This window comes from Schistocerca serialis, chromosome 5 (assembly GCF_023864345.2).
Source record: "Schistocerca serialis cubense isolate TAMUIC-IGC-003099 chromosome 5, iqSchSeri2.2, whole genome shotgun sequence".
NCBI classification, from domain to species: domain Eukaryota; kingdom Metazoa; phylum Arthropoda; class Insecta; order Orthoptera; family Acrididae; genus Schistocerca; species Schistocerca serialis.
In genome coordinates this window covers 135,735,565-135,762,488 of record NC_064642.1, presented here as the reverse complement: position 1 = coordinate 135,762,488, position 26,924 = coordinate 135,735,565, and the positions used below count along the sequence as shown (strand labels likewise).

The following is a 26,924-nucleotide window of genomic DNA, read 5'->3' as shown; positions in this document are numbered from 1 at the left end:
GAAGTCGCCAAACAATAAAAACGGCGGGGGAAGCTGAACAATCAGGTGCATCATGTCAGCCCGACTAACAGCAGATGACGATGGAGTGTAGATGGTACAAACTGAAAAAGTAAAAGCAGAAAGAGTAATACGGACAGCTATTGCTTGGAGTGGGGTGGTCAATGGGATGGGATGGTAATAGACATCGTCCCAAACGAGCTACATGACCCCACCATGAGCTGGGATACCGTCCACAGGGGTGAGGTAATACCGCTCCGGGGTATAGTGGGTAAAGGCAATACGGTCAGTCGGGTGCAACTTGGTTTCCTGGAGACCAAGGACGAGCGGACAGTGCAGGCGGAGGAGCAGTTGTATTCCTCCCGATTAGATCGAATACCTCTTATGTTCCAATGTAACAAGGCCATCGCTAGTCAAAAAGGAGGGGGAACGAGACGGGGGAAGAGCTGGTCACCTCGATGGCCGCGGAGAGCCAGGTTTCGAGGGAACAACGCTACAACCGGCGGGAGGCGGATCCTGTTCCATCGAGTCGTCGCCAGCTGCGGCCGCTGTCCCTGGTTGTGTAGGAGGGGCAGCATCATTTGCCGACGAGAGGCCAGCTGAGTGCCTGGCAGCAGAGTGTCCCAGCGAAACTGAGGACGGCCGGGAGCAGCGACTCACGGATGGAGCGTCAGACGAAACGCGCCGGGGTGGAGAGGGGAATAGAGACTTCTTCTTGGAGGCCTTCTTGGAAGTCCGAGGAGGCACAGGGACGGTGGGCTGGACCCGAAGAAGGTCCTCACGCGCGGGGTCCGGTTTGGAATGCCGGACCTCGGAAGCTGGAGTCCGGAACGTTTCCCTGATGGACGCCTGAGAAGAGGATCGCTTCTCAGGCGGGGGAGGGGGGGGGGGGAGGAGGAGGAGGAGGAGGAGGAGGAGGAGGAGGAGGAAGGGTGGCCCCTGGGGCAGAGGAGCGTTGGCCACGGGGGAGGAGGATTTGGAAGGGAGGGATTTGGGAGGCGGAGGCAGAGACCTCGGATGGGGGGAGGAGGCGGAGGGGGGACAGGATAGGGGTGAGGATACCGCGGAAGGAGTGGACACAACTGAGGCAAACGAAGTGGTCAACAGCACGGGATGGAGGCGGTCATACTTCTTCCTGGCCTCAGAATAAGATAGCCGATCCAAAGTTTTGAGTTCTTGTACCTTCTTCTCCTTCTGATATGCGGGGCAGTCTGAGGATCTAGGCGAGTGGATGCCAGGACAATTAACGCACCGAGGTGGTGGGGTGCATGTATGTTCCTCAGGAAGAGGACGTCCACAATCGCCACAAAGAGGCTCAGCCTCACACCATGACGACATGTGCCCAAAGCGCAAACACCGAAAACAGCGCATAGGAGGCGGGACATAAGGTCGCACGTCGCACCGGTAGCACATCACCTTTACCTTCTCCGGTAGAACATCCCCCTTGAAGGCGACGATAAAGGCCCCGGTGTCGATGTGACGGTCTTTGGGGCCGCGCTGGACTCGCCGGACGAAATGCACGCCTCGGCGCTCCAGGTTGGCCCTGAGCTCCTCATCAGATTGCAGCAGGAGATCCCGATGAAAAATAACCCCCTGCGTCCTATTTAGTGCCAGATGCGGGACAATGGACACTGGGACGTCCCCCAGGCGGTCGCACGCCTGGAGCGCCGCCGACTGTGTGGCGGAGGTGGTCTTTATAAGAACGGACCCCGAACGCATATTACTGAGAGCCTCGATTTCCCCGAAGATGTCCTCAATGTGCTGAACAAAGAACATGGGCTTGGAGGTGGCGAACGTCCCCCTATCGGTTCGAGAACAGACCAAATAGCGGGGGAAGTACTTCGCCCCAAGCCGGCGGGCCTGTCCCTCCTCCCAGGGAGTGGCCAAGGGGGAAAGGGCAGGAGAACCGGAACTAGAAACAGTACCTTTCCTTTTGAAAGACTCGGCCGCAGAGCGACCTGATACGTGTTGACGTTTCATCTGCGAAACGTCCGCCCCGATACCACCCACTCCAACCAGGGGCTCTCCCCACGGGCGCCACCCAGCCTCAGCAAGGGCCGCCTGGCAGGATGACCATTGCCAGGAGTCCTGATGCCCCAAGGAGACAGGCATCTACTCCTTGGCCGACGTGGGGAGGGTGCAGCTCAGGTATCGGCAGTACGATCCCTGTGTTGTCAGGGGGCTACAACCTAGAGGGTACATGACGACCCCACCACAACGGGCTGGCTACCGTGCTGGATTTCTGGTGCCATGGAAAGTCCATCATGATAGTAGGTGCAGATGGGGACGCACTATGGGTGTAACTTGTACAACCCATCAGGCGTTTAGGCCCAATTTGAGGAATAGTGGGTATGGTTACAACGCCGGTACAATGCTGAATGCCAAGGTCTTAGTGCACTGAGGACCAGTGGTACACCACGTAAGGCGTCCTTCCCCAAAAGGCTCGTACTTCTGTAGAATTTTGAAAAATGGAGGTCAAACCCCAAGGGGGACATCACATGGAAGGCTGAAACGGTTGAAACTCCTTTTAGTCGCCTCTTACGACAGGCAGGAATACCTCGGGCCTATTCTTACCCCGGACCCGCAGGGGGGGCAGCTAGTTTGCTGGCTAGGAATGCGAGGGAGGAGTGTCAGGTATACAGACTAGGCATGTAATGCGCAGTTGTAGGAGCCACTGGGGTACGGCAGACGCTGAAGGGACATGAATAGGGAGAGGGTGACAGTATGGAGTAAAGGGACGCTGTTGTGTGGAGGGTGCAGAGACAGTGGGTTTATCAGAGATTGAGGTGAGGATGATCACAGGAGTGGAGGATGTATTTTAAGGATAACTCCCATTTGCTTAGTTCAGAGAAGCTGGGGGTGGAGCAAAGGATCCAAATGTCCTGGGTTATGAAACAGCCTTTGAAACCGAGCATGATGTGGTCAGCTGAATGTTGTGCCACCAAGTGGTCAGCTTTGTTCTTGGCAACAGTTTGGTGGTAGCCAGTCATCCTGGTGGACAGCCGATTGGTAGTCACACTGATGTAAAAAGATGTGCAGTGTTTGCAGCAGAATTTGTATATGCCATGCTGCTTTCACCGGTCACCCAGCCACTGATGGCATAGGAGAAGAGGCCACAAGTTGGGCCACCTATGAAAGCAGCCATGTCATATACCAATCATGCAGCAAACACTGTACAGCTTTTACAACAATATGACGATCAACCAGCAGTCCACCAGTATGAATGGCTAAAGGCAAACTGTTGCCATGCACAAAGTGGAACATCTGGTGGCACAACATGCTGAATTTCAATGGTTACTTCACAAACTGGGCCATCTGGATCCTTCCCTTCGCCAGCACCTTCTCTACCACCCACCTACACAGATGGGTCGTATTCTTACGATATATCCTCCACTCCCATAATCATCCTGGTCTCAATCACACGTAACCCACTATTCCTGCACCCTCCATCCAACAGTTTCCCCTTCCTCCATCTGTCACTCCATCCCTATTCACTTCCCCATGTCACCTTCAGCATCACATGCCTAGCCCGTACAACTGTCACCCCTCCCTTCTGCATCCCTAGCCGACATATCGTTTGCCGGCCTTGGAACCACTAGCCATCCACCACAATCCCTCTCACTGGCTCCTGCTACCCTCTACCATCCCACCTAGCCCTACCCCCACCACAACATAGTCAACCTGCTAAAATGCAACAGTGACACTGTTGGTCCAGCTGGCACATTGTAATGGCACAGGTGTCTGTATGTATAAAAGTATATATGTGTGTGTATTTTACTTTGGCTTGTAAAAGGATTACTACAAAACCTAGCAAGTTTTCTTTCTTTTCGTGTGTGTCCAATGAAATCTCAATGCTTCTGCTTTAATCCAAAAGTATTTACATTTTAGAAGTACTTTTCTACAACATAAATACTTCAACTTGTTGGCAAAAGAAGAAAATACTAAAAGTCTAGGAAAAGAAAGTCATTCCATGATATGTCACTTAGAAATGAAAATAAAGTCAAGTGAAATGGCTGTAGGAAAGATGTTAAGAAACTGAAAAAGCAGTTGTCAGAAGACAGTTTCAGCATGCAATAAAGTCAAAATAAATTATGGAGAATTTAGAACCAAGGCATCAGAATTAAGAGCGTACAAGGCTTTCCACTACTAAAGAAAGAGTAAACCGACTACCTTTATACATGGAAGACCAGTGTGCTAATGTGATAGAAGAAGATAAACAGTAACTGATTTGGACATAATAGGTCCAATATTTGAGTTTGAAAGGGCTTTGGAAGCCTTGGAATACAATGAAGAGGAGGGAATAGAGTACATTCTTTTAGAACTTCTAGAACCATTGATCTGAATGATCATTCAAGTCGGTTTTCCTAAGGGTTTGGATTAGATCACAAATGTTTCTAGTCTTTTTATACTTCACTATGAGACTTCTGATATGTCGTCACACCTTTGGGGAAGAATATCATCCACACTATTCCAAAGATAGCAAGAACAGATAAATGCTAGAACTATTACACAAACCATTTGACAATTTCACGTATCCAAGAATAGGCCTAATATACAAATGAATGAAAAAGAAAATTGAAGCTGTTACATGTGGCCTGAGGGATTTTACAGCAACCAAAGCAAAAGTTCCTGTGTTACTGAATGCAACAGATGTGTAAAATCAACACACAATCTGTCAACAAAGTAAAGTCTTTGGACAATGTAAAGTGGTGCAAGTTGTTGAAATTGTCACAAACAGGTGTACACAACAGGAAAATATGGGTAACATATAACATGCACAAGATCAAGCGAAACAATAAGAATAAAAGATCAAGTGAGATGTGCTGGGATTAAGAAGGGTGTAAGGGAAGGATGTACTCTTTATCCTCCACTGTTCAATCTGCATAATGAAAAAACAAGGATGGAAATGGGATTAAAACTCATGGAAAAACACCATCATGAGTTTCACTGATGACTTATCTACTATGAAAATAAGAAAGATTTACAGGACCTATCAAATGGAACAAACAGAATGAGCAGAGAATGTGGACGGAGAGTCAACCAAAGAAAAACAAAGCACTGACGAGTAGCAGAAACACAATTAGCAACAAATTTAACATTACGAGTGAGGAAAAAATGGTAGAAGTGGAAGAATTCTGGTACATTGGATGAAAAAAAAGAGACAATGGATGAAGCATGGTCAACATAAGAAGCAGACCATTGCAGGCAAAGACAGCATTCCTCACCAAAAGAAGCCTATTCAGTATCAAACATATACATTAATTTGAGGATGAAAATTCTGAGACCATATGATGAGAGAAAACTTATGGGAAAACCATAAAAAAATAGAACTGAAGTAGCTGAGAAGTGATTTTACAGAAGGCTGCAGATAATTAATATAAGAGGAGACGTTCTCCATAGAAATGGTGAGGAAACGTGTTTGAAAACACTAAGTAGATGAATAGGCAGGACAACCCACAGCACACACTAATATGACAGAAAATATCTTCCATGATATTAGTGGGGGATGTATGGAGGCAAAAACTGTAGACAAGGAAAGGGATCCAAATGTATACAGCAAATAATTGAGAATGTCGAGTGTAAGTGCTACTCTTAGATGAATAGGTTGGCACAAGGGAGGTTGCATCAAATTAGTCAGCATAGACATGAGATGGAAAAAAGAACATCTGCAATCAATGGCTCTCCAAAAGTTGTAAGTGTAATTCTACAAAAAGAGTTCTGCATACTTCCATTTAGCTCCCATTTGTTTCAAGACACAGTTCTTTAGAGTTGTGCACACATTTAGTCCTTGCATTTTATCGTTATGCATATTCTTAATCCTAAGTCATCCATTGTAAAGGAAACTTGTTCAGCCAAATAAATTAGTCATTTGGTAGATACAAAAAAATTACTTTAAAGACTTCATTAACCTCTTCTCTCAGTACATCAGACGGGACTTTTACACAACTGAGTTACTAAATCTTTTGCATATCTGTGTGCTCTTGATCTATATTACAATACATTCTGTTATTAAGATCTTTCCCTTTTATCCAGACAATCTCTTCACACCCCTAATCACAATTTGTCCATCTATCTAACAATAAACCCACATCAGAAATATTAACTGAAGTAAAATCAGACAATGGATAATCCAAGACAGAACCTGTACATAAATTGTTTTTCCCGTATTCTTCCTATGAAATTCACAGTGTGAAACAAAATGAATGGGGAGAAGAACCATCAAATTTCTTGGTTAAGATGGAACCAATGATAAAACTGTACCCAATATATGTCAGTCAGAAATTACAAGCACATAATACTATGAAACTAAAGGAGAGTCATACTTGCAAATTTTTATGAAATACATGCCATAAATAGAAATAGAATTATTCAGGATTTAGTGTGTGTTGACTACCAATTCAGGACCAAACTGCCGCCTTTCAAGCTAACACAGACCTTGGGAAATGCTACAGTTTGGTCTGTCAACACAGCCTACAATACATAACCAAAAATAATAATACACAAGCAAAATAAATATTGTCACATTTCTGCTTTCTAATACCCACTCGTGGTGAGGCAAAAGCGTACTGCAAATAGATTAGGCTATTTGTGCTAGTTTGTACATTATTCAGACAGGCATCTGCAACTGGTATTTCTTCCAGTCCAGACTGACATTTACAGTTAACTCAAATTCTTTCTTCTCTCTACAACAAAGAAAGTTAAACTGTGTCACCTCAAACGACTATATTATTAGTATTTTCCCTTAGAATGAAGGATAACACAGTTTCTGCTCTGCTTAGAAAGTTTCAGAAATTACAGATATATCCTTTCACTAAATTTAATCATTTCTGCACATTCAAACACCTACTCATCATGACAATGGTTGGAAAACCAGCTATCTAAAATGCTATATTTTGAATGTATAATACTGTACCCATATACAAGTAATACAAGAAAACCAACTAATGTGCAACCCTGCACTCTCATCATACCTCCCACCTCTAATATGGCCTCGATGGGGATGGGATGTTAAATCCTTATCTTCCTTCCTATTTTCACCTCTTTCTGCAAACAAAGATAGTATCGTCATTTTGTAGCTCACTAGCTTCCCTTTTAAGTTGTCTTTGGCTTTCAGTTTTCATCTTTTGGCTTGCCCTCACTTAAAAATTATCATTCCTCTATATGTTAGGTCCAGTTTTTGTTCCTAGCACAACAGTCAGCCTTTGAGACAGCATTACAACGTTATATACACTATTTGGTATCAGCAGTCAGTAATCTTCCTAATACAATGTGGCATGGTTTGGAATTAATGTATTTCCTGATCAGTTTCATATGTTGTGTTAACAATTAATGCCACAGTCAATACACTTCAGTACTGTAGAAAGAACCTCAAAAACACATGCTACAAGACAATTACAGATTACATTTTTATGAACTGTATAAATTAACTAACCTCTCGTCTATGGATGCTAGATGAAAGCATTGGTCCAGGCCCAGTTTCAATGCTCCAGGCCAAAAAGCCGTCTTCCAAATTAAGGGCTGATAACGAGCCATCTAGTGTGCTTACATATACTAACCTAAAAAAAGAGAAAAGTTATCAGTCAGATATTTAAATACTAAATTTATCTGCTGGCACAGTATCTGCATACCCCATTACAAATTTCTGTTCGTGTAATTATTTGGGTGATTCCGTGTGAACCGGAGTCTGCAATTATTTTAAGTTTTTTTTGTAATTTAATTTATGTTACAGTTTTTTGAATCTACTAAAGTTAAAATTTTATTGTTCTGAAAAATTACTAAAGCTACAAAACTACTCAAGGAAATATATTTATATAAATTTGTTACTACTGTAGATGAGAATGTAGGACATCTAGACTGGCTTTTATATTGGAGATTTCAGCTGCTGTTGATGACGATGATGATGATGGTGATGATGATGATGATAAGTTTGAAGAGCAGAACATACGAACTTTGGTTTTCAAAGAAACTTATGATATTAAGTACACAATTTTCAAAAGAGCCCCACCCATGATAGAAAACATGCAAATCTTTATCACAGCAATAATAGCACTTTTGTTTATTTTAGGTTAGGAATGAGGAAAACCAATGAAAACATCTGGTGACCCATAAGGCAGTGTTTAGTACATAAATGACCATATATACATACTGAAAGTAGTAGTGTCCCAGCCATATAACAGTTTTTAAGTTGTTATTAAAAGCTTAACAATTTAACACAGTTTTTAATTTTGTTGGATAGTATACCTGGTGCCATAATGGTTTACACTAATACTGACTTATTATTTATTCAGAAAAATAAGGAAAACAATGACAGCAGACTGCATGAGAGAACTTCGAAGAGAGATGCAAGCGAACTACAACTCCAATAAAGAGAAGGAATGTGACAGAAGAAGATGGAAAAACATGAAGATACAGGCATCATCTTAGGAAAATTTTTTAGTTGAACATCATAGGAAGGTGGCTGAAAGAAAAAGGGGGTACAGGCTTAAACTAAAATCTGTACCGACTGAAAATGAGTTTGAAACCTGTACCTCCCAGACAAGGCGAAGAACATGCTTCCTACCAGGTTCTCGGGGGGAAGGGTGGGGGGGGGGGGGGGGGGAGTGAAAAAAGCTTGCATGGGAAAACCTGTCTAAATAGGTACCAAAGCAAATTTTCTTAGTCAACAAGAAAACATCACATGAACTTTTAGATGACAATCTGCTCAAAATACAAAATTTTTTCACAAGAGATACAGTCAGCAGGCAAACATCTGGTATAAAAAATGGCAAGTCTATTGTAGACACAGCAAGTGGAACAAGAGTTGGCTTGCAGAAATGTTGGGTCAACCAAAAGGTCTGATTCTACCTGTCTGATTTGACCCATGACATAACAGTGTTGTGCAATGCGACATCTGGAGGAGCAGCGTGTCTGAAGTGGATGTGTTGGTAGAGCGCATGCTGGAATAAGTGGTGGCACACTCTAGTGTGAGGTGTTTATGTTTCTATATTCTTTGCGAGTGATGTTGATACAGAATTGGACTTTAACAATACTAGAGAAGGAAAGTTGCTACTCACCATATAGCGGAGATGCTGAGCCGCGGTAGGCACAATAAAAAGATTCACACAATTATAGCTTTCGGCCACTAGGGCCTTTGTCAGCAGTAGACACACATATACACACGCACACACGTCTGCAGTCTCAGAGATCTGAAACTACACTGTGAGCAGCAGCACCAGTGCATGATGGGAGAGGCGACTGGGTGGGGGTAAGGAAGAGGCTGGGGCGGGGAGGGGGAGGGATAGTACGGTGGGAGTGGTGGACAGTGAAATGTTGCAGTTCAGACGGAGGGTAGGAAAGAAGGTGCAGAGGGAGAAGGGGGTAAGTAGTGGAAAGGAAAGAAATAAAAATAAAAGAAATTAAAAGACTGGGTGTGGCAGTGAAATGACGGTTGTGTAGTGCTGGAATGGGAACAAGGAGAGGGCTGGATGGGTGAGGACAGTGACTAACAAAGGTTGAGGCCAGGAGGATTACGGGAATGTAAGATATATTGCAGGGAAAGTTCCCACCTGCGCTATTCAGAAAAGCTGGTGGTGGTGGGAAGGATCCATATGGCACAGGTTGTGAAGCAGTCATTGAGATGAGGGGTATCATGTTTGGCAGCATGCTCAGCTACAGGGTGGTCCACTTATTTTTTGGCCACAGTTTGTCGGTGGCTGTTCATGAGGACAGACAGCTTGTTGGTTGTCATGCCTACACAGAATGCAGCACAGTGGTTGCAGCTTAGCTTGTACATCATATGACTGGTTTCAGAGGTAGCCCTGCCTTTGATGTGATAGGTAATGTTAGTGACAGGACTGGAGTAGGTGGTGGTAGGAGAATGTATGGGACAGGTCTCACATCTAGGTCTGTTACAGGGGTATGAGCAATGAGGTAAGGGATTGGGAGCAGGGGTTGTGTAAGCACGGACGAGTATATTGTGTAGGTTTGGTGGATGGCAGAATACCACAGTAGGAGGGTTGGGAAGGATAGTGGGTAGGACATTCCTCATTTCAGGGCACGGTGAGAGGTAGTCGAAGCCCTGGCGGAGAATGTAATTCAGTTGCTCCAGTCCCGAATGGTACTTATGAGGGGAATGCTCCTCTGTGGCCGGACTGTGGGACTTTGGGAGGTGGTGGGAGACTGGAAAGATAAGGCATGGGAGATTTGTTTTTGTACAAGGATGGGGGGATAATTACGGTCAGTGAAGGCTGCAGTGAGACCCTCGACATATTTAGGGAGGGACTGCTCATCACTGCAGATGCGACAACCACAGGTGGCTAGAGTGTACGGAAGGGGCTTTTTGGTATGAAACGGGTGGCAGCTGTCGAAGTGGAGGTATTGCTGGTGGTTAGTAGGTTTGATATGGACGGAGGTACTGATGTAGCCATCTCTGCGGCGGAGGTAAACATCTAGGATGGTGGCTTGTAGGGTTGAGTAGAACCAGGTGAAGCAAATGGGGGAGAAGTTGTTGAGGTTCTGGAGGAATGTGAATAAGGTGTCCTCGCCTTTAATCCAGATAGCAGAGATGTCATCAATGAATCTGAACCAGGTGAGGGGTTTCAACCATTTCCTCGGCCGATTCTCAACAGTTCCTCTCCCTTTACCACATGGTGCCCTGTTCGTCACTACTGATGCCACCTCACTGTACACTAACATTCCTAATGCCCATGGCCTTACTGCTATCAAACACTACCTTTCCAGACACTCTATGGATTCCAAACCTACAACCTCCTTCCCAGTCTCCATGACCAACTACATCCTCACCCACAATTACTTAATTACTTCTCCTTTGAAGGCATTACCTACAAACAAATCCGCTGTACGGCTATGGGCACCCACATGGCACCGTCCTATGCTAACCTAGTCATGGGCCATCTAGAGGAATCCTTCCAACAAGCTGTCTGTCCGCATGAACAGCCACTGACAAACTGTGGCCAAAAAACAAGTGGACCACCCTGTAGCTGAACACGCTGCCAAACATGATACCCTTCATCTCAATGACTGCTTCACAGCCTGTGCCATATGGATCCTTCCCACCAACACCAGCTTTTCTGAATTGCGCAGGTGGGAACTTTCCCTGCAATACATCCTACGTTCCCATAACCCTCCTGGCCTCAACATTCGTTAGTCACTGTCCTCACCCATCCAACCCTCTCCCTGTTCCCATTCCAGCACTACACAGCCGTCATTTCACTGCCACACCCAGTCTTTTAATGTCTTTTACTTTTATTTCTCTCCTTTCCCCTACTTACCCCCTACACGCCTTCTCCCCTACCCTCCGTCTGAACTGCAACACTTCACTGTCCGCCACGCCCTCCATACTATCCCTGCCCCTCCCTGCCCCAGCCTCCTCCTTATCCCCACCCAGTCGCCACTCCCATCATGCACTGGTACTGTTGCTCGTAGTGTAGTTTCTGCTCTCCGAGACTGCAGATGTGTGTGCAAGTTGCACTTGCGTGAGTATTTGTGTGCATGTGTATATGTGTGTGTACTGCTGACAAAGGCCTTAATGGGCGAAAGCTATGATTGTGTGAATCTTTTTATTGTGCCTATCGCAGCTCAGCATCTCCGCTATATGGTGAGTAGCAACTTTCCTTCTCTCGTATTGTTACATTCCATCCTGGATTTTCCATTGTTAGGACTGGACTTTAGTTACATATTAGTGATGTTTTGGGAGTTTGTTTCTGTTGCCTTGACGGCGAGTTATTGTAATGTCATTAGTTATAGAATAATCTCCATTAAAGTGAAAGGATCTTGCAATATCAAGATCATTCATGTTTATACTCTCACTGCAGCTTCGTTGGACATAGAAATTTATGAATTTTATGAGTTGCTATAAAGTACCACCAGAAAGATATCCAAAAAGGAAACATTAGTCGTCCAGGGTGATTTTAATGCAAAGATTGGCAAGACGCAGACAACGGACAAGTGAGACCTGTGGTAGGACTTTATGGCAAGGGAGTGAGGAATAAATGTGGGGGAGCATTTAATGGAATTTGGTGTGAATAACAATTTATCCATTTGTAATACCTTTTTCTAACATCACCCAAGATGCTGATACACATGGATTTCTCCTGGGAATAGGGTCAGAAATCAGACCGATTTCATTTTTTAGTGGCAATGTTAGTGCATTTTGGTCCTGGATTTAAGACGTATCCTGGTGCTGACTATGGCAGTAACCATACCTATGGTATCCATCAAAATGCAGATAAAAATGAAATTGTTGATGAAGGTAAGGACAAGACATGCTCATATACAGACAAAAATAGCCTCAAAGAGTTTGGAGAAACGATAAGACACAAACTCTGCCAATTAACAGAGGAAGGAGCAGCACCCTAAACATGGTACAAAATGAAGAAAGTAATCAGTTCATCCCTTCCAGAACATGCTACGAAGATCCCTCAAGTGAAGCGTCCATGGGTTTCAAATATGATTCTACTGTTGATTGAAGAAAGGAATGCGCTAAAGAAGCAAAGCACACAAACTGCTCAAGATGAAGAAGCATACAAAGTATTTGACCGCAACTGGGCAAACTGAGAAGACATATTATCTCATCAGTATGTTTGAAGAAACAGACCAGCACCAAAAGCTACATGAAATGCAAGATAAAAAATGTTACTTGCAAGTTCAAATCATGCAATTAGGTGACAGTAATTTCACTGGTGACAAGAAATTAGCTACAGTCTGGTGGAAACAATACTGTGGAACACTGTATTGCAAAGGAAATACCATTGACGATGAAATACTTGTACGGAGTCAGACACAGAACATGATTTCAGCGAAACTGAAAATGCCACCAAGCATTTGAAAAACAACAAATCCCCAGATATAGATGGTAGCTTGTTTCAAAAGATATGCTGAATGTGATGCGAGAGGCAGGCATGCATGCTTTACATTTAATATGTAATATAGTGTGGAAAACTGGTGAATGGTCTAAAGACTGGGCTATGGCTGTGCTAAATCCTCTTCACAAAAAGGACCAGTTCAGAACTTCTCCAATTATAGGACTGGGATCGGTTGGTAGGACATGTTCTGAGGTATCAAGGGATCACCAATTTGGTACTGGAGGACAGTGTGGAGGGTAAAAATCGTAGAGGGAGACCGAGAGATGAATACACTAAGCAGATTCAGAAGGATGTAGGCTGCAGTAGGTACTGGGAGATGAGGAAGCTTGCACAGGATAGAGTAGCATGGAGAGCTGCATCAAACCGGTCTCAGGACTGAAGACCACAACAACAACAACAACAACAACATTAATATTGCATGCCAACAAAGTCCTGCACATAATGAATCAACACCTAAGGAAATTCCTGAAATGCCAGATTTTTAGAGACTAAGCAGGTTATGCAGGAGGTAAAGCTACTCAAGAGGCAATCTTAAATTTGAGGCATATAACTCAAAAATGCTGAATTCTCTGTCACTGCATTCATTTGTTTCCTAGACTATAAAAAGGCCTCTGATTATCTGAAGTGGGATAAGTTCTGGCATGTGCTCAGTAAGTTTGGGGTCCCAAAACACCTAGTAGCATTGCTAAAAGGTCTTTTATATCAATCATACTGCAACTATAAAGGCAGATGGTGAATACTCTGTTTTTTTTATGACAAATGTGAGTCAGACAAGGTTCTACACTGACACCACAGCTCGGTAATATCTATGCAGAATATGTCACATCACGGCAGCACTGGAGGTTGAGAAGACGGAATTTCAATTAGTGGCACGAAAATCAATAATCTCCAACTTGCAGGCGATACTACCGTCAGACTTGCAGGAAGTGGGGGAGAAGTTATGGATCTGGCCTCCCGAGTGAAAACTATTAGTTTAAGTTTTGGTCTAGAGATAAAGAAGAAAAAATGAAAATAATGTTTGCCAAGGTTTAGATCAAAGAAATTTACAGGATGCTTAAAGGATCTGGAGGTAGTGATTGACTGTTTACATCTAGGATCTCTCATAAGTGACACTGGAAAGTTTGATAAATGAATAAAATGAAAAATCATCCTCGGCAGGGCCATAATATTTAAACACACTAAAGTCTGGCAGAACTGGGATATATCCAAACCAATGAAGATGCACCTAGTGGAATTGTTTGTGTTTCCTGTGTTATTGTATGGCTGAGAGATTTGCACCATGAAAGTTAGTGACAAGAGCCGAACTGATATCTTCAAGATGTGGTATTTTGATAACAGTTAAGCTATTAGGGCCAATGTTCTTGCTATCACTGTCTTAGTTGGTAATATTATTCTTATTGCTGTATTTCTAACTTCTCTCTTCCAAAATCTCCTACTTCCCACTGCTGGTCTGTTAGTTTAATGTATTTGCTGGAGTGCAATATTTTATGTCATTCATATCTTTGTTAGCAGATGTATCTAGTGACATTATTGTAGCCATAATGCGTATGCTGGAAATAGGGCTGTCTGCTATCTTGATGACATCATGGATCAAAGCAGATGGGGTGGGTTCGGCATTTTCGGTATTGTCAAAATGTTGCATGAATATAACAGTAGAGGAAACCTTTTTTAAACAATAACTCCAGATACTGAAAATGTAATGGATGAGAAGGATGTATCCTTCATTAACTTTGGACAAGTTCTTACTCTTCTACCATACCCAGACATCAAACAAATGTAAATTAAAATAATTAGCTAGCCTACTGAGGACATTAATGCTATAGGCCTACTCTACTGAAATTTATATTATTTATAGGTAACAGAACTTTCCTACAAAGTTATTCAAAAACAAGAAGTGAGGTCTAAATATGTTAACTACTGATTCATTTATAGATTAAGATCATAAAATTAATTTTAAATTATAAAAACCGATTCCATTTTGCACAAGTCCAACCAGTGACAATTCCTTGTCCCATGTGTGACAGTTTTTGATTGTAGTTTTTGTGGGTAATTGTTAATACTGCACTGTTGATAATCACATAAAGAATTGTTTCAATAGGGTGACTTCAATGTTTTCAAAGGAAAATAAGTGCAAAATTCGGAGTTTTTGTGAAATGTTGTTGGACATTCAATCTACATCCATTTACTACCCCACCTGCGACAAAGTTTTAAAGATGATTAAAAACTTACTTTGTAAACTTTTGATATTGAAATATAAACAGAAAGTATAATTCATAACACCACCAAGCATTTTTCACGTATTTCCATTTATACCACTTGTTATGTTAGCATTTGGAAAAATGTAGTGCAAATGTCCTACCTATGACAATGGAATCCCCTCCCCCCCCCCCCCTTTCGTACAATGATCATACAAATTATGAGCAATGAACTCTGAAGAATAAACTGTGGTAGATTAGAAGCATTTATTATTTTAATTTCACATTAACTTCAATAAAAATTGCTTCACTGCAGTTTGACACAAACGAATACATAAATCCTCTAGTTATGTTTCAAATTTATAGAATATACAGCAAACTGATAAAAAATGAAAAAAGAAAGTACCTAAGAGACAGAGAGATAAATTGTTTTATGTGAACTGTTGTGATATGTAGGCTGTTTGCTTTATTGTTACTCCTCCAATTTTTAGTATATATGCAGAACAAACTAACAGTGACACTCCTTTTACCAGTTATCATCAACGTATTTTCGCAATATACTATGCCAAACTAGAAACTACAGTTAAAAATACAACGTATAAGCAAATCATAGCTGTTATAATGTCGATAAATTCTTTCCACGACATCAAAACTATGTTATTACGATTAATAAGATTTATACATGTCTATGAAACAGAAAAGATACAAAATGATGTAAAAAAAGGACGTTAAATGTTTACTTGTCATAAGATTTTGCACTGTCCTCGGGGTTGCAGTAAGGAAGCTTCGGTACACTGTCGTCTTCCGCTGCTACTACGATAAATGATAACGTGATGCATGCTATAACGCTAGTTCGTTTTACCATCGAAAGGAAACCCATGGGCATCAAGATAACAAATGCCAACTATTCACATAAATCCACTGACAACATCCACTGAACTACATCGCTTGTCTGACAACTCAAAACACAGAAACTCAAAACACAGCATTGCTATTGGTCCATTCTCCAGGTGGGTGGTTGTATGGTCTGACGTGTTCAAACCTGTTATGTTATGGCTAGGTCGAAGTATGACCACTGAAATCGCAGGTTCGATAGTCTATTTTCGGAAACAGATACCTATCGAATTAAATAGTCTGGTTCATAACGAAGACCTTGCGAAAATTATTCATTAAAGGACCAATATTGAAAAACGGTGACAAATACGATCGGAATTTGATTGCAACACATCATCTGCTAGTACAGCCTCAGATTCGAACATACCAGCCATACTGTTGTAATTTTATATAAGATGTGTTTTAAGAGATGAATAAAAGATCAGCATAATTAAATAGTATTGGCCGTTCTGCAATCATCAGTTCTATCTACTAGTTAGAACTAGCGCGCACGGGTGACTTGTCACCGTGACTGTTTCGTCACTCTTGTCCAGTCGATGCATACGTACCTGTTGTTGTTGTGGTCTTCAATCCGAAGCTTGATTTGATGCAACACTCCGTTCTAATCTATCCTGTGCAAGTCTCTTCATTTCCAAGTAACTATTGCAACCTATATCCTTCTGAATCTGCTTACAGTATTCATCTCTTTAGATACTAGACTGTTACAACGTGACAAAGGGAACACACATTAGTCCGCCGACCCACAAACAAGCTCGTGACAAAACTGCTACCGCGTCGCTTGGTTTTAATTGTTGCTCGCAGATGAGAGACGAAATTGATACTCTACACGCACTTTCTTGTCTCTGGTGAAAATGAATATCATCCCACATAGCCGAAAGAACCGTTCCAATATTTCAAGAAAAAACAGACCCAAAAATTTGATATAAGTAAACTGAAAGATGTTGACAACAAATTGACAGAAACTCTACACAGCAAACCAAATAAAACAGACTGGAACAGAATTAAAGAAGCCATGGTACAATCAGCCACTGGAACTATACTGACCAATAAAAAATATAAACACCCACAGTGGAACGAAGATTGTAATGAAGCAATTGAAAAGCGAAGACAAGCTTGGATAAAATGGAATAGCAAGAAAACCTCCGAAAATCACGAAAACTTCTTGAAGGTTAGGAAAGATACATCAAAAGTATTGAGAACAATTAAGAGACTATTCAACAAAAACCAAATCCATAAAATAGAGGCAAATTTTAGAAAACATCACACTTGGGAATTTTATAAAGCCTTTAAATCACAACTATCGATGTTTAAACCTCCTACATTACATTTAAGAGGACTCGATGGAGAACTAAATTAGAATGACAAATCATATGCTACAGCTTTTGGAAATTACTTTTGATCCCTACTGAATGCTGAAAATTCAAATGAAAGCTTGATTTCTATCCTAATGTTCCTCCTGCAGATAGTCCCCCTACCACATTAGATGAAATCATAACAAATTTGGAGGTGAGAATCGCATCTTGGCTGAAATGTGGAAATACGCAAATCTTAATACAATAAAACATCTCCATGATATCATAGTGAAGATTTGGGAAACTGAAACTCTACTCCAGATTGGACTATTATTCATCCAGTTCATAAAAAAGGCGATAAGAGTGATCTGAATAATTACTGAGGAATCTCTTTGCTACCGACGACGTACAAGATCTTTTCCAGACTGTTGTTAAACAGAGCTGAATCAGTCTTAGATCAACAATTGGGCGAATATCAAGCTGGTTTCAGGACATCAAGATCCTGTGCAGAGTAGATCCATAACCTGAAATCTGTTATATCACACGCCAAATCAAGATCAAATACGTTTGTTGTGACCTCTGTCGATTTTCAAAAAGCGTATGACTCAATTGATCGAGAAACAATAAAGAACACCCTTGCCGAATTTGGTATAGATAGGAAAACAATCAATCTGATAAGCGTCACTTTAAATAACACAGTGTCAAAGGTCAAGTTAAAAGGCAAATTATCAGAACCATTTGAGATCTGTACAGGGGTAAGACAATGTAACCTGCTCTCTCCATTGCTTTTCAACTGTGCCCTGGAAAAGATAGCCAGAGATTGGAAAACAACCGTACCGCCAGGTTATGGGATTCAAATCTGACACGAAAGAAATGGCCTCAGTGGAAACTATTTGGCTTTTTGCTGATGATCTGGCATTCATTGCAAATAATATTGACGAAGCTAAGGTTCAAGTGTCCAACCTACAATCAATTGCTGCTAAGACTGGCCTAAAAATAGCATTTAACAAAACTGTATTCATCACAGACATCAAACACGTTCCTCCTCAAATTCAAATACAACAAGATAAAATCAAGCAGTCGAAGAAATTTAAATATCTTGGAGAAATAATTACACCTGACGGTTCAGAAAATGCAGCTGTAGAAAGTAGGTGTTCTAAACTAGAAGGTGCTTTTCATCTGTGCAAAGACTTATACAAAATCAAAAGTCTGTCTTTAACCCTAAAACTTTGTCATTATAACACCATAATTAGACCGTCAGCTTTGTATGCATCAGAATGTTTAAACATGACGAAGAAAGGACCACTAAGAAAACTTGAAATAAAAGACCGGAAAATTTTGAGGAAACTCCTTGTCCCTATCAAGGAAAACGGAGAATTCCGCCAAAGACACAACTGTGATTTATACGAACATACGGAAGACATTGTTACCAGCATGAGGTAGCGGAGAATGATGTTTTTTGGTCATCTGGAATGAATGAACCCGTCAAGACTTACTCATCGCCTACATTCATCAATTTCAAAAACAAAATCGTATTCACAATGGGAAAACCAAGTTAAAAAGGATTTACAGCAAGCTGAAATTTCATTTTACGACATTCAGGATCGAGAAGTTTTCAGAGAAAAAGTCAAAATTACTATTTTTAGTAATTTTGACTTTTTCTCCGAAAACTTTTCGATCCTGAATGTCTAAAAATTTTATTTCGCTTACTACGCCAGTTCCACGTTCGGCTTGCAAATGGTCAAAACAGAGAAAAGAAGCACAGTCAGTCAAAATGAACATCTACTGGCAAAAGAAGAAAACACAATCAGGGAAGAGATAAAAATCTTCATGGTCCATAGCAGGCCGAAACGATAGGAAAATATATAAATAAAATAAAGCACGCACTTCCTGCTCTCCATTTGTTTTCCATCTAACAAAAGTGTGGCATCAATGTCCTCCCACAACTTCGCTATGCATGAAGATGATACTGATAATTATATTCTTCTAGAAGAAGTGGAAAAAAGACCAGCACGTTTGGACAAAGAAATTGAAGGAGTGTTCAGAAATAAATCTGAACGTTAAAGAATGGGTAGAAATCATTCTAATAATATTTTCAAATTTGTATGTCAGTGCATGTAAAATGCAAATTAGTTCATCAAAACTTGCAACATTCATTCGAAAATACTGAAAAAATTTCTTTTCATGTTGTCTAAGTTCATGATACATTCTGTAAGACTTAGCCTGAAACTCCGAAGGGGGGTATACCATAGCCCACTTGCGATTTTGTTAATGGGTTTACCCAATATTCCTCTTTATGATACTTTCTTTTGCGTTTCATGAGTCCGCAAATAACGACCGGCTCTTCAAAATCCATATCGACAAATGTCACTTATATTTTAAAAAAAGTTTAGTGACTGTCATCCTTAGTGAGCGCATTCTGCTTTTATGACAAGTCGTGACAGTGACGGAAACTTTTTTGTCACGGTGACAAATATCACCTGTGCGCGCTAGCCCATCGCACTGATGGATATTCGTGGAATCAAGTTCCGCCAAAGATGCTAACACAGGTAAACAAACTGTCAAAGTGTTAGTAAATAGTGAGAAGGGCAGCGTGTTGCTGTGTACATTTACGTGTGCTGTCACCGGTAACAAGGACAAATGGCAGGTAAAGTCGACGAAGTGTTAGTTTCATCTGCAAAGTTACTGGAAATCCTCGCAGGTACCACAGATGGCGAAGAAGAAGAAAAGTTGGTCGCAGAATATATAAGGACACTAAACAATAATGTTCGACTGGAAGATTTTAAAAATAGTGAGTCTTTATCTGTAATAAAATTTAAATCGACAGTCACATATTTGGACAATCATTTTGTTGTTCAGTTTTGAAGATATTTTGTTGCAGTATATCATCAGATCATCTTCCATCGTATGTAGTTTTTCCACGCTTTTCTTTTAGATAAGTTTTGTTTATTATCCAGTGTCATCATTTAAAAAAATCGGTTGATATCGTCTTTTGTGCCATAAACAATTACGCAAATAACGCGGACGATGTAAGAGATATTTCAGATTTTTATTGACGATCAATATACAAAACTGCCCATCGTACAGCACGTGATATAGTCATTATTGTCTCACACATAAATTTAATCAAAATGGAACTATATTTATAATTACGATCAACGTTAGGACGCTTTTGAACACTATATTCTAAAAAACTCTTTTCTCTAAGGCATTTCTCTGTGGTGCTTGTAAATGGACTCGATTACCCAATGTGTGCCTGTAATGTCAACATGTTAAATAGCTTTATCCCCTGTATCTGTAACTATCTTGTGTCTAGTAACTGTCTTGTCAATCTGCTGTTTTAGGTATTTGTTATGTTGATGAACAGAGTGTCGTAGTTTGTGACTGTGTTGGTTTTCTTTTGTATGTATTAGACAGCTTAGTATAAAGAGACATGTAACTGTCAGTGTGTTTAGTTTTTTTTTAAGTATGGTCTACAAGACTCTTATTTCTGACTCCACAGATGCATCTGATTGCCTTCTTTTACCAAGTCAGAACTCTTTTGATTCAGAGCAATTCCCCTATAATAAACTGTACATGTCCAATGGGATTGGAAAAATGCATAAAATGCATTGAGCAGTAAATTATTACTAATACAGGATCTTCATTTACCTAAAAAAATTTGTCACGTGTATAACTTAGTGCCGGTGTAATTGGTATGACTCTTCCAGTTTCTTTGTGGCGGATCCCAAGAAGTTTAACTAATTGCTGTCATCTTTAGTACATAAACTAAACAGGATTCCCACAGTTTATTTCATGATTAATATGCAATTTGTTGATTTGGTACCACTTAACACTTAACTGTCCGAATAATTTAAAAAAAATGTTTTTGTTACTAATTTAATATAAATCAGTTAAATAAAGCAACAAAATAGTCTTCAAATTTTTCTGAGCAATATATTGTTAAGAACACGTGGCAGCATTAGGTCATTACACTAATTGTTCTGTAATATTCAGTTTTTGAAGGGAATATACATGAAGAATACACACACAAAATATCAGTTTGTGTGTGAAGAAGTAAAAATATTTTCACAAATTTACTATGTAATGTTTGTGTCCTCATTGCAGTTGAAGGAAAGGCAGACAACATTGCACACGTAGCCCAACATTACACTTCGCACATGTATGGTTGATTGAGTTGCATCCTTGCCCTGCACACCTCTTCTTTTTTTCATTTTGTGTCTTCTTTATGAATTGATATGTTCTGTCACATCAAATTTCATCCAAGACACGGTGGTTGTTTGAAAGTGGTGGGGGGTGTCCAGGACATATTTGGTTTGAACTGTAACCAGTAAGATGTTTCAAACCAATTCTTCTCCTGAATTCAAGTTGTGCCATATCATGTCCTGAGTTCTTGTGTAGTATCCAAGCATTGTGGATTATCCAAGCATTGTGGGTGCAGACATCTAATAGCCACGAGAAAATAGGCCAGTACCACTTATTGTTATGTATTCTTATTCTATACTTAGCCATATCTTCATTCATTTGCCCAGTTCCACCCATGTACTTGTTATAAAACCCAGTCAGATATGGACATTATACAGTGATTACTTTCTTGTGTCTCTGTGAATAGTGCTTCACTGAATGTGAAGGTTCCTCACTATGATTGTGTAAGGCTACAGTAATGACTGAATTGTCCATCCATGCACTTAGGAACACACCATCTTCCTTTGAAATTACTGTCTTTTGTCATAATGCTACTTGTAGCTAGAAGAGTGCAATCTTTGGCAGTTTTATTTTACATAGGCCTAATGGTTTCTGTTGCTCCAAACCCCTTTTCTCTAAAATAGTTCAAAAGGTCAAGGCTCTTGAATAAATTGTCAAAATAAAAGCAGAAAGGGGTTTGTCTGTCATTTGTACTAGGGAAGTAGCAGCTTTTCTGAAATAAGACTCACAATACTTGGAGTTTTCAATACCTTTCCCTTTGTATACTTCAGAATCAACAAGATATCCTTGTACAGAGCCCAAACACCAAACTTTACACCCAAGTCTAATCGGTTTTCCGTGAATAAACTGTTTACAAGAATGTCTACCATAATATTTTACCATACATTCATCGTATCATAGCTCACATTCTGGTTTGAAGTATTTTCAACAGTCAATTTGGACACAGGAAAGAAAAGGCCCTGTTTTCCACAACTTGTCATTGTGTTCAATTTCGTAATTTTCCTTGCAATGTATGAATTTGAGAATTTGTGCAAATATATTTCTCCTTATGGACTTTACAACTGACTTGTTTCTTGTGTCTTCATGGTGTCTCAGAAGAACTGTTCTGTGGCAGTTCATTGTACATGCTCAAAATGAGAATCACAGTAAAACACCAAATCTCCTCCTTCATTATTTTGGGATTATGAAAGATACAGAAAAATACATGCTTCTTTGTTTTCTCCACCAGCAATTGAAAAATATCATTGTCCGTAAATAGTTCAAGGATTTCAACTGGTGTCAAGTGTGATATATCAGAATAATTTGGTTTACAAAATGAGTTGCTTAGGAAAGTTGTAAATTCCTCCTCAACCTATGTTCTCTCACTTGAATGTTTCTCTGGCAATGTGTGTTATTCATGAGTGTCTACTGAAGTAGTGAATCTTATTTCTGCAGGAGCCAAAAGTTGATTCCTGTCCATATGGTCCAGAATTCTCAGAGATCTTCATCTGTAAGAGTGCCAAGCTCCAGAGGCTCTATGAATATACCCTCAACAGAAAGAGCAATGTGCTCCACAGTTTGTTCACTCACATCACTGAACAGTATATCAAGAGCTTCTGTTAGCATTACATTGTAGCAAAGATGCTTCACAAAATCACTTAAAAAACAGAAAAGAAAAAAGGGTCCCTGAAATTAGCGTATACTGTACATAATAGATAAAGAAATGTCTCAGCATTGCCAGGTGGCAACACAGAAATACTGAAAGCAGTGTAGACTAAATGTTATCCTGAAATAAGTTTGTTTATTGTTGGCACAAAATAATATAATTTAATCGAACAGTATACAGCATCATGGAATTGCATGTAAAATATTAGGCTATATAACATTTAAAAAATTATCTTACATTGTTATCAAGTCTGACCTATCCATTTCTTCTTTGAAGAGTATTTACATCTTAACTCTGAGACATAGGATTGCAGACTGAGATTCAAATGAAAACTATATTACCAATTGTTGTCAGTGAAACGAGTGAAACAATGTCTTGAAATGTGTGCAAATGACAGTTAAAGCCAGTATTGGCCTACAGCAACAGTAGGTTATAAAGTGTTAATAGCTGCTCTGAGAAGATCCCTACTTTCGTGCTGTAATGTTCTAAGTCTTTCTCAGCTCTGTCATCTGCTGCATAGAGAGTGGATTTACACAGCACAATGCTGGGGAAGTCATTTACATTTATTATGAAGAGTAAATGTCCAAACACAGAATGTTGTGTCATGCCCCGTGTGATATCTAAGACATTTGACCTCATGTTGTTGGGCTGCACAATTTGTTTTCTGTCACACACATACGATCTGATCACATTTGTTCTGACCCTCGTAAAGCTTTTTAGTAGTATTCGATAGCTGACAGAGTCAAATACCTTGTTGGGTTCCACAATAATAGCAGTAACAGGTAATCTTGATTCAAATGACGATAGTGTAAATGAAACGAAATTTTCAACTGCATTTACTGTTGATAAGCCAGTCCTGGAGCGATATTGAGAGTCACTAAGGAAATTATTCGTAGACACACACACACACACACACAACACACACACACACACCGAATATATAAGTATGTTTTTATGCGATTGGGACATTTGTACTTTATACAGGTGGACTTACCTACAATTAATTTTGAATGTGGCCTGCATTCTGACTTGCTACCTTGCCAAAAGGGTAGCTCACAGTATGTGCCAGATAAAATTTTGAGACATTTAGTGGTCTTATTTAAATGGATTTCATCAGCTTTCGTTTCTAGTTCCACCACAGTTAAATGCAGCATGCATTGTTACTGTAATCAAGCTACTACTGAAATATGGAATTCTGTATATGTTCACTCTGTGCTTTCCTACAATTAATGTATTTTGATGTAATTAATTCCCAAAAGATGTCTGTGATCGTGAAAAGATAGTCTATTACCACAGGTTATTTCTACTAGAGCAAGTCCCCTGCAATGTTACTCCTTTAATAGGAATTTAAACTTGACCATGTTCGTGTGTTAATGGAAACTTATCAGACTAAGTTTCGTCACCAGAAGGGTTATGTTTTGAGAGGGAGCAGTAGTTATTTTAGTGGGAATCAAACAAACAGTATTGAAGTTGGGATATATAGATCATTGATCATGCAAATGGATACACTCACCAGCCTTATTAGGAAAAGTAAATCCTAGTAAATATATGGTTAACAAAGTAAACTAGCTGATGTTTTAACTTTGCTTGGAACAGAAATCTGTTTGGTAAATTCGACATGAAAACAGCAGCACATCTTAGCATGTAATAGGAAAGTAAATAGTCATGACCAACGTACATAAATTTAAATTCCCAGAGGATTTTGAAATTAAGAAGGTTATTTACACATAGACTGAGACTGTAATTAATTTGCTAGGCAACAAATTACACGCTAATGGTATAATCTGTGATCTGCCAAGGATGTTTGGCTGTATAAATCAGAATATCTTTTTAGTAAATAAGGATAGTATGATGTAGCAAGCCAGTGCTGCAAAATGGTTCAAATCATCTCTCTTTCTGGATTGTCAATAGGAAAACGTCCTGTAGTAAGCTATCAGTCATCCAACTAGAAAGCAATTACAATGGTTTCTCACAAATTTTAGAAATACTGGTTAGTGAAAATTTTCATGGGCTTTGATAAATGTTTCCTAGGCAATTCTTTGTCACTAAACTATGAAAAGGCTGGGGGGCTGAGAACTTGTAAGAGGTTCACTCTCAGTACAAGTCTAAAATTTGATAACAAGTAGATAGAAGAGGTTGATGATGTTACATTTTTGGGATTACAACTTGAATTTACTATCAAGTGAGACAAGTATACCATAGAACTGCTGAATCATCTAAACAGATCTTCATTTGCAATGCTGATGTTGTCAGACATAGGTAATATAAAAATAAAAAAGCTAGCATACCTCGCTTGCTTTCATTTCATAAGGTCATACAGGATCATTGTTGAGGGAACTCATCAAAGGGGGGGGGGGGGGGAAATTTTTATATATATATATATGCTTAACAAATATATATATAATGTCCTCCAGGGGCATATTCAAGGAACTAGGGATAATATATTTATTTTTAAATGAAACTTCCTGGCAGATTAAAACCGTGTACCGGACCAAGACTTGGACTCGGTCCTGAGATTAGCTTAGTTTACAAGGAATCTAAAGGATTTATTGGTACACAGCTCCTACTCCATTGACAAATTTATTAATAAAACCAGTTAATGTGTGTATGTTTTTAATATCAAATAACATGTGTGTTGCATAAATCTTGTATGTGGGGTGTTCCACAGCTTGTATGTGTTTAATAAAACACATCTTCTTGTAACTGTGAGCTGCATTTCAAAAGCATGTATGTGACACTTGACAGACACGTTGTTCAATGTAGACATGCACAATATATGCCAATATGATGGGCTATACGTCCAAATACTGGTCTTGCAAATAAATACTTTTGAAGTGCAGTTCATAGTGTACAACACATCTTTTATGAGGTGTGGGTGTTGTGTAAAATCTGACTTCCACACATCTTCAGTGCAGTAATGTAATCATTGTAAATAGGTTCTACAAACAGTTTTTCCGTTTAATTCTGCATTACTACAGTGACCTAAAACTTGTCATGTGCATCACATGTGTAGTGAAAATGTATGTAACATTTTATTATTTCACATCCGTGAGGACCATTCCACTTTGGATCAGTTGCACATCTTTAATGACCTCATCACTATGAATTTGTGTAATATTTGTCTTATAGGTTTCTACTGGCACATGAACACCATTTGAGCATCAGGAGAGTTGCCCCATAGTTTTAATGTATGTTGCAGATGAATCTGAAAGGAGGTGTAGTAAGAAGATAGTGGGTGTTGTTTGCTGTATAATGTTTTTAATCTGCTTAACAAATGACTACTATAGATAAGTTGGTACATAATTGTTCGGTGTGGCTGTTCCAAGTCAGTTTGGGCCAGGTGGATACCGAGAAGTCTAACAGTCACATTCATTTACTTTTTCATTTAGAGTGCGCAGGAAGAAACACATAGTTTCAGTCTTGCTATTGTTTTGGATAAGCTTGTTATTGTCGAGCCATATGTCAAAGTTTTCAAGCATTGCTTTTGTTTTTTTCCTCATGTCCTCCACGGTAATCACAGGGTAGTGTCATTAATAGATATTATGGACTTGTGAGACAAGTACATAGGCAAGTCACTCATGTACACCAAGAAAAGGAAGGGTCTAAGCACCAAGCCTTGTCGAGCACCTCTAAAAATTGATAGACGTTTGATTGACAGCTATTTACCATAAACACTTGAGTTATGTTAGTCAACCATGCTCTAATTAGTTCCATTTCATTGTTCTTAAAACCATAGCGCTGTAGCTTATTTATTAGTTTTTTGTTTGACACAATGTCAGATGCTTTGCTCAGATCAAGTTTATGACTGTCGTGCCCCGAGAAGTCATACCAA

The 26,924-nt window shown here is 40.0% G+C and overlaps 2 protein-coding genes across 4 annotated transcripts in view; one reads left to right on the top strand and one right to left on the bottom strand.

Moving 5' to 3' along the window:
• Positions 1-16,098, bottom strand: part of LOC126482268 (eukaryotic translation initiation factor 2-alpha kinase-like) — a 191,284-nt gene extending 175,186 nt beyond the window's left edge. Inside the window, exons 1-2 of the mRNA XM_050106249.1 lie at positions 15,796-16,098; positions 7,430-7,553 (exon numbers count right to left, since the gene is read on the bottom strand). Of these exons, the coding sequence (XP_049962206.1) occupies positions 7,430-7,553; positions 15,796-15,941 (270 nt within the window). The 5' untranslated portion in view covers positions 15,942-16,098. The remainder of the gene's footprint in view (positions 1-7,429; positions 7,554-15,795) is intronic.
• A 3,697-nt stretch (positions 16,099-19,795) lies between these two features.
• The window catches only part of LOC126481325 (NHL repeat-containing protein 2), a 167,439-nt gene continuing 160,310 nt past the window's right edge, over positions 19,796-26,924 (top strand). For 2 of the 3 annotated variants that reach the window (XM_050104989.1, XM_050104991.1), the window contains exon 1: positions 19,796-20,032. In XM_050104989.1, the coding sequence (XP_049960946.1) occupies positions 19,882-20,032 (151 nt within the window). In that variant the 5' untranslated portion in view covers positions 19,796-19,881. The remainder of the gene's footprint in view (positions 20,033-26,924) is intronic. The other variant, XM_050104990.1, reaches the window with a different exon arrangement.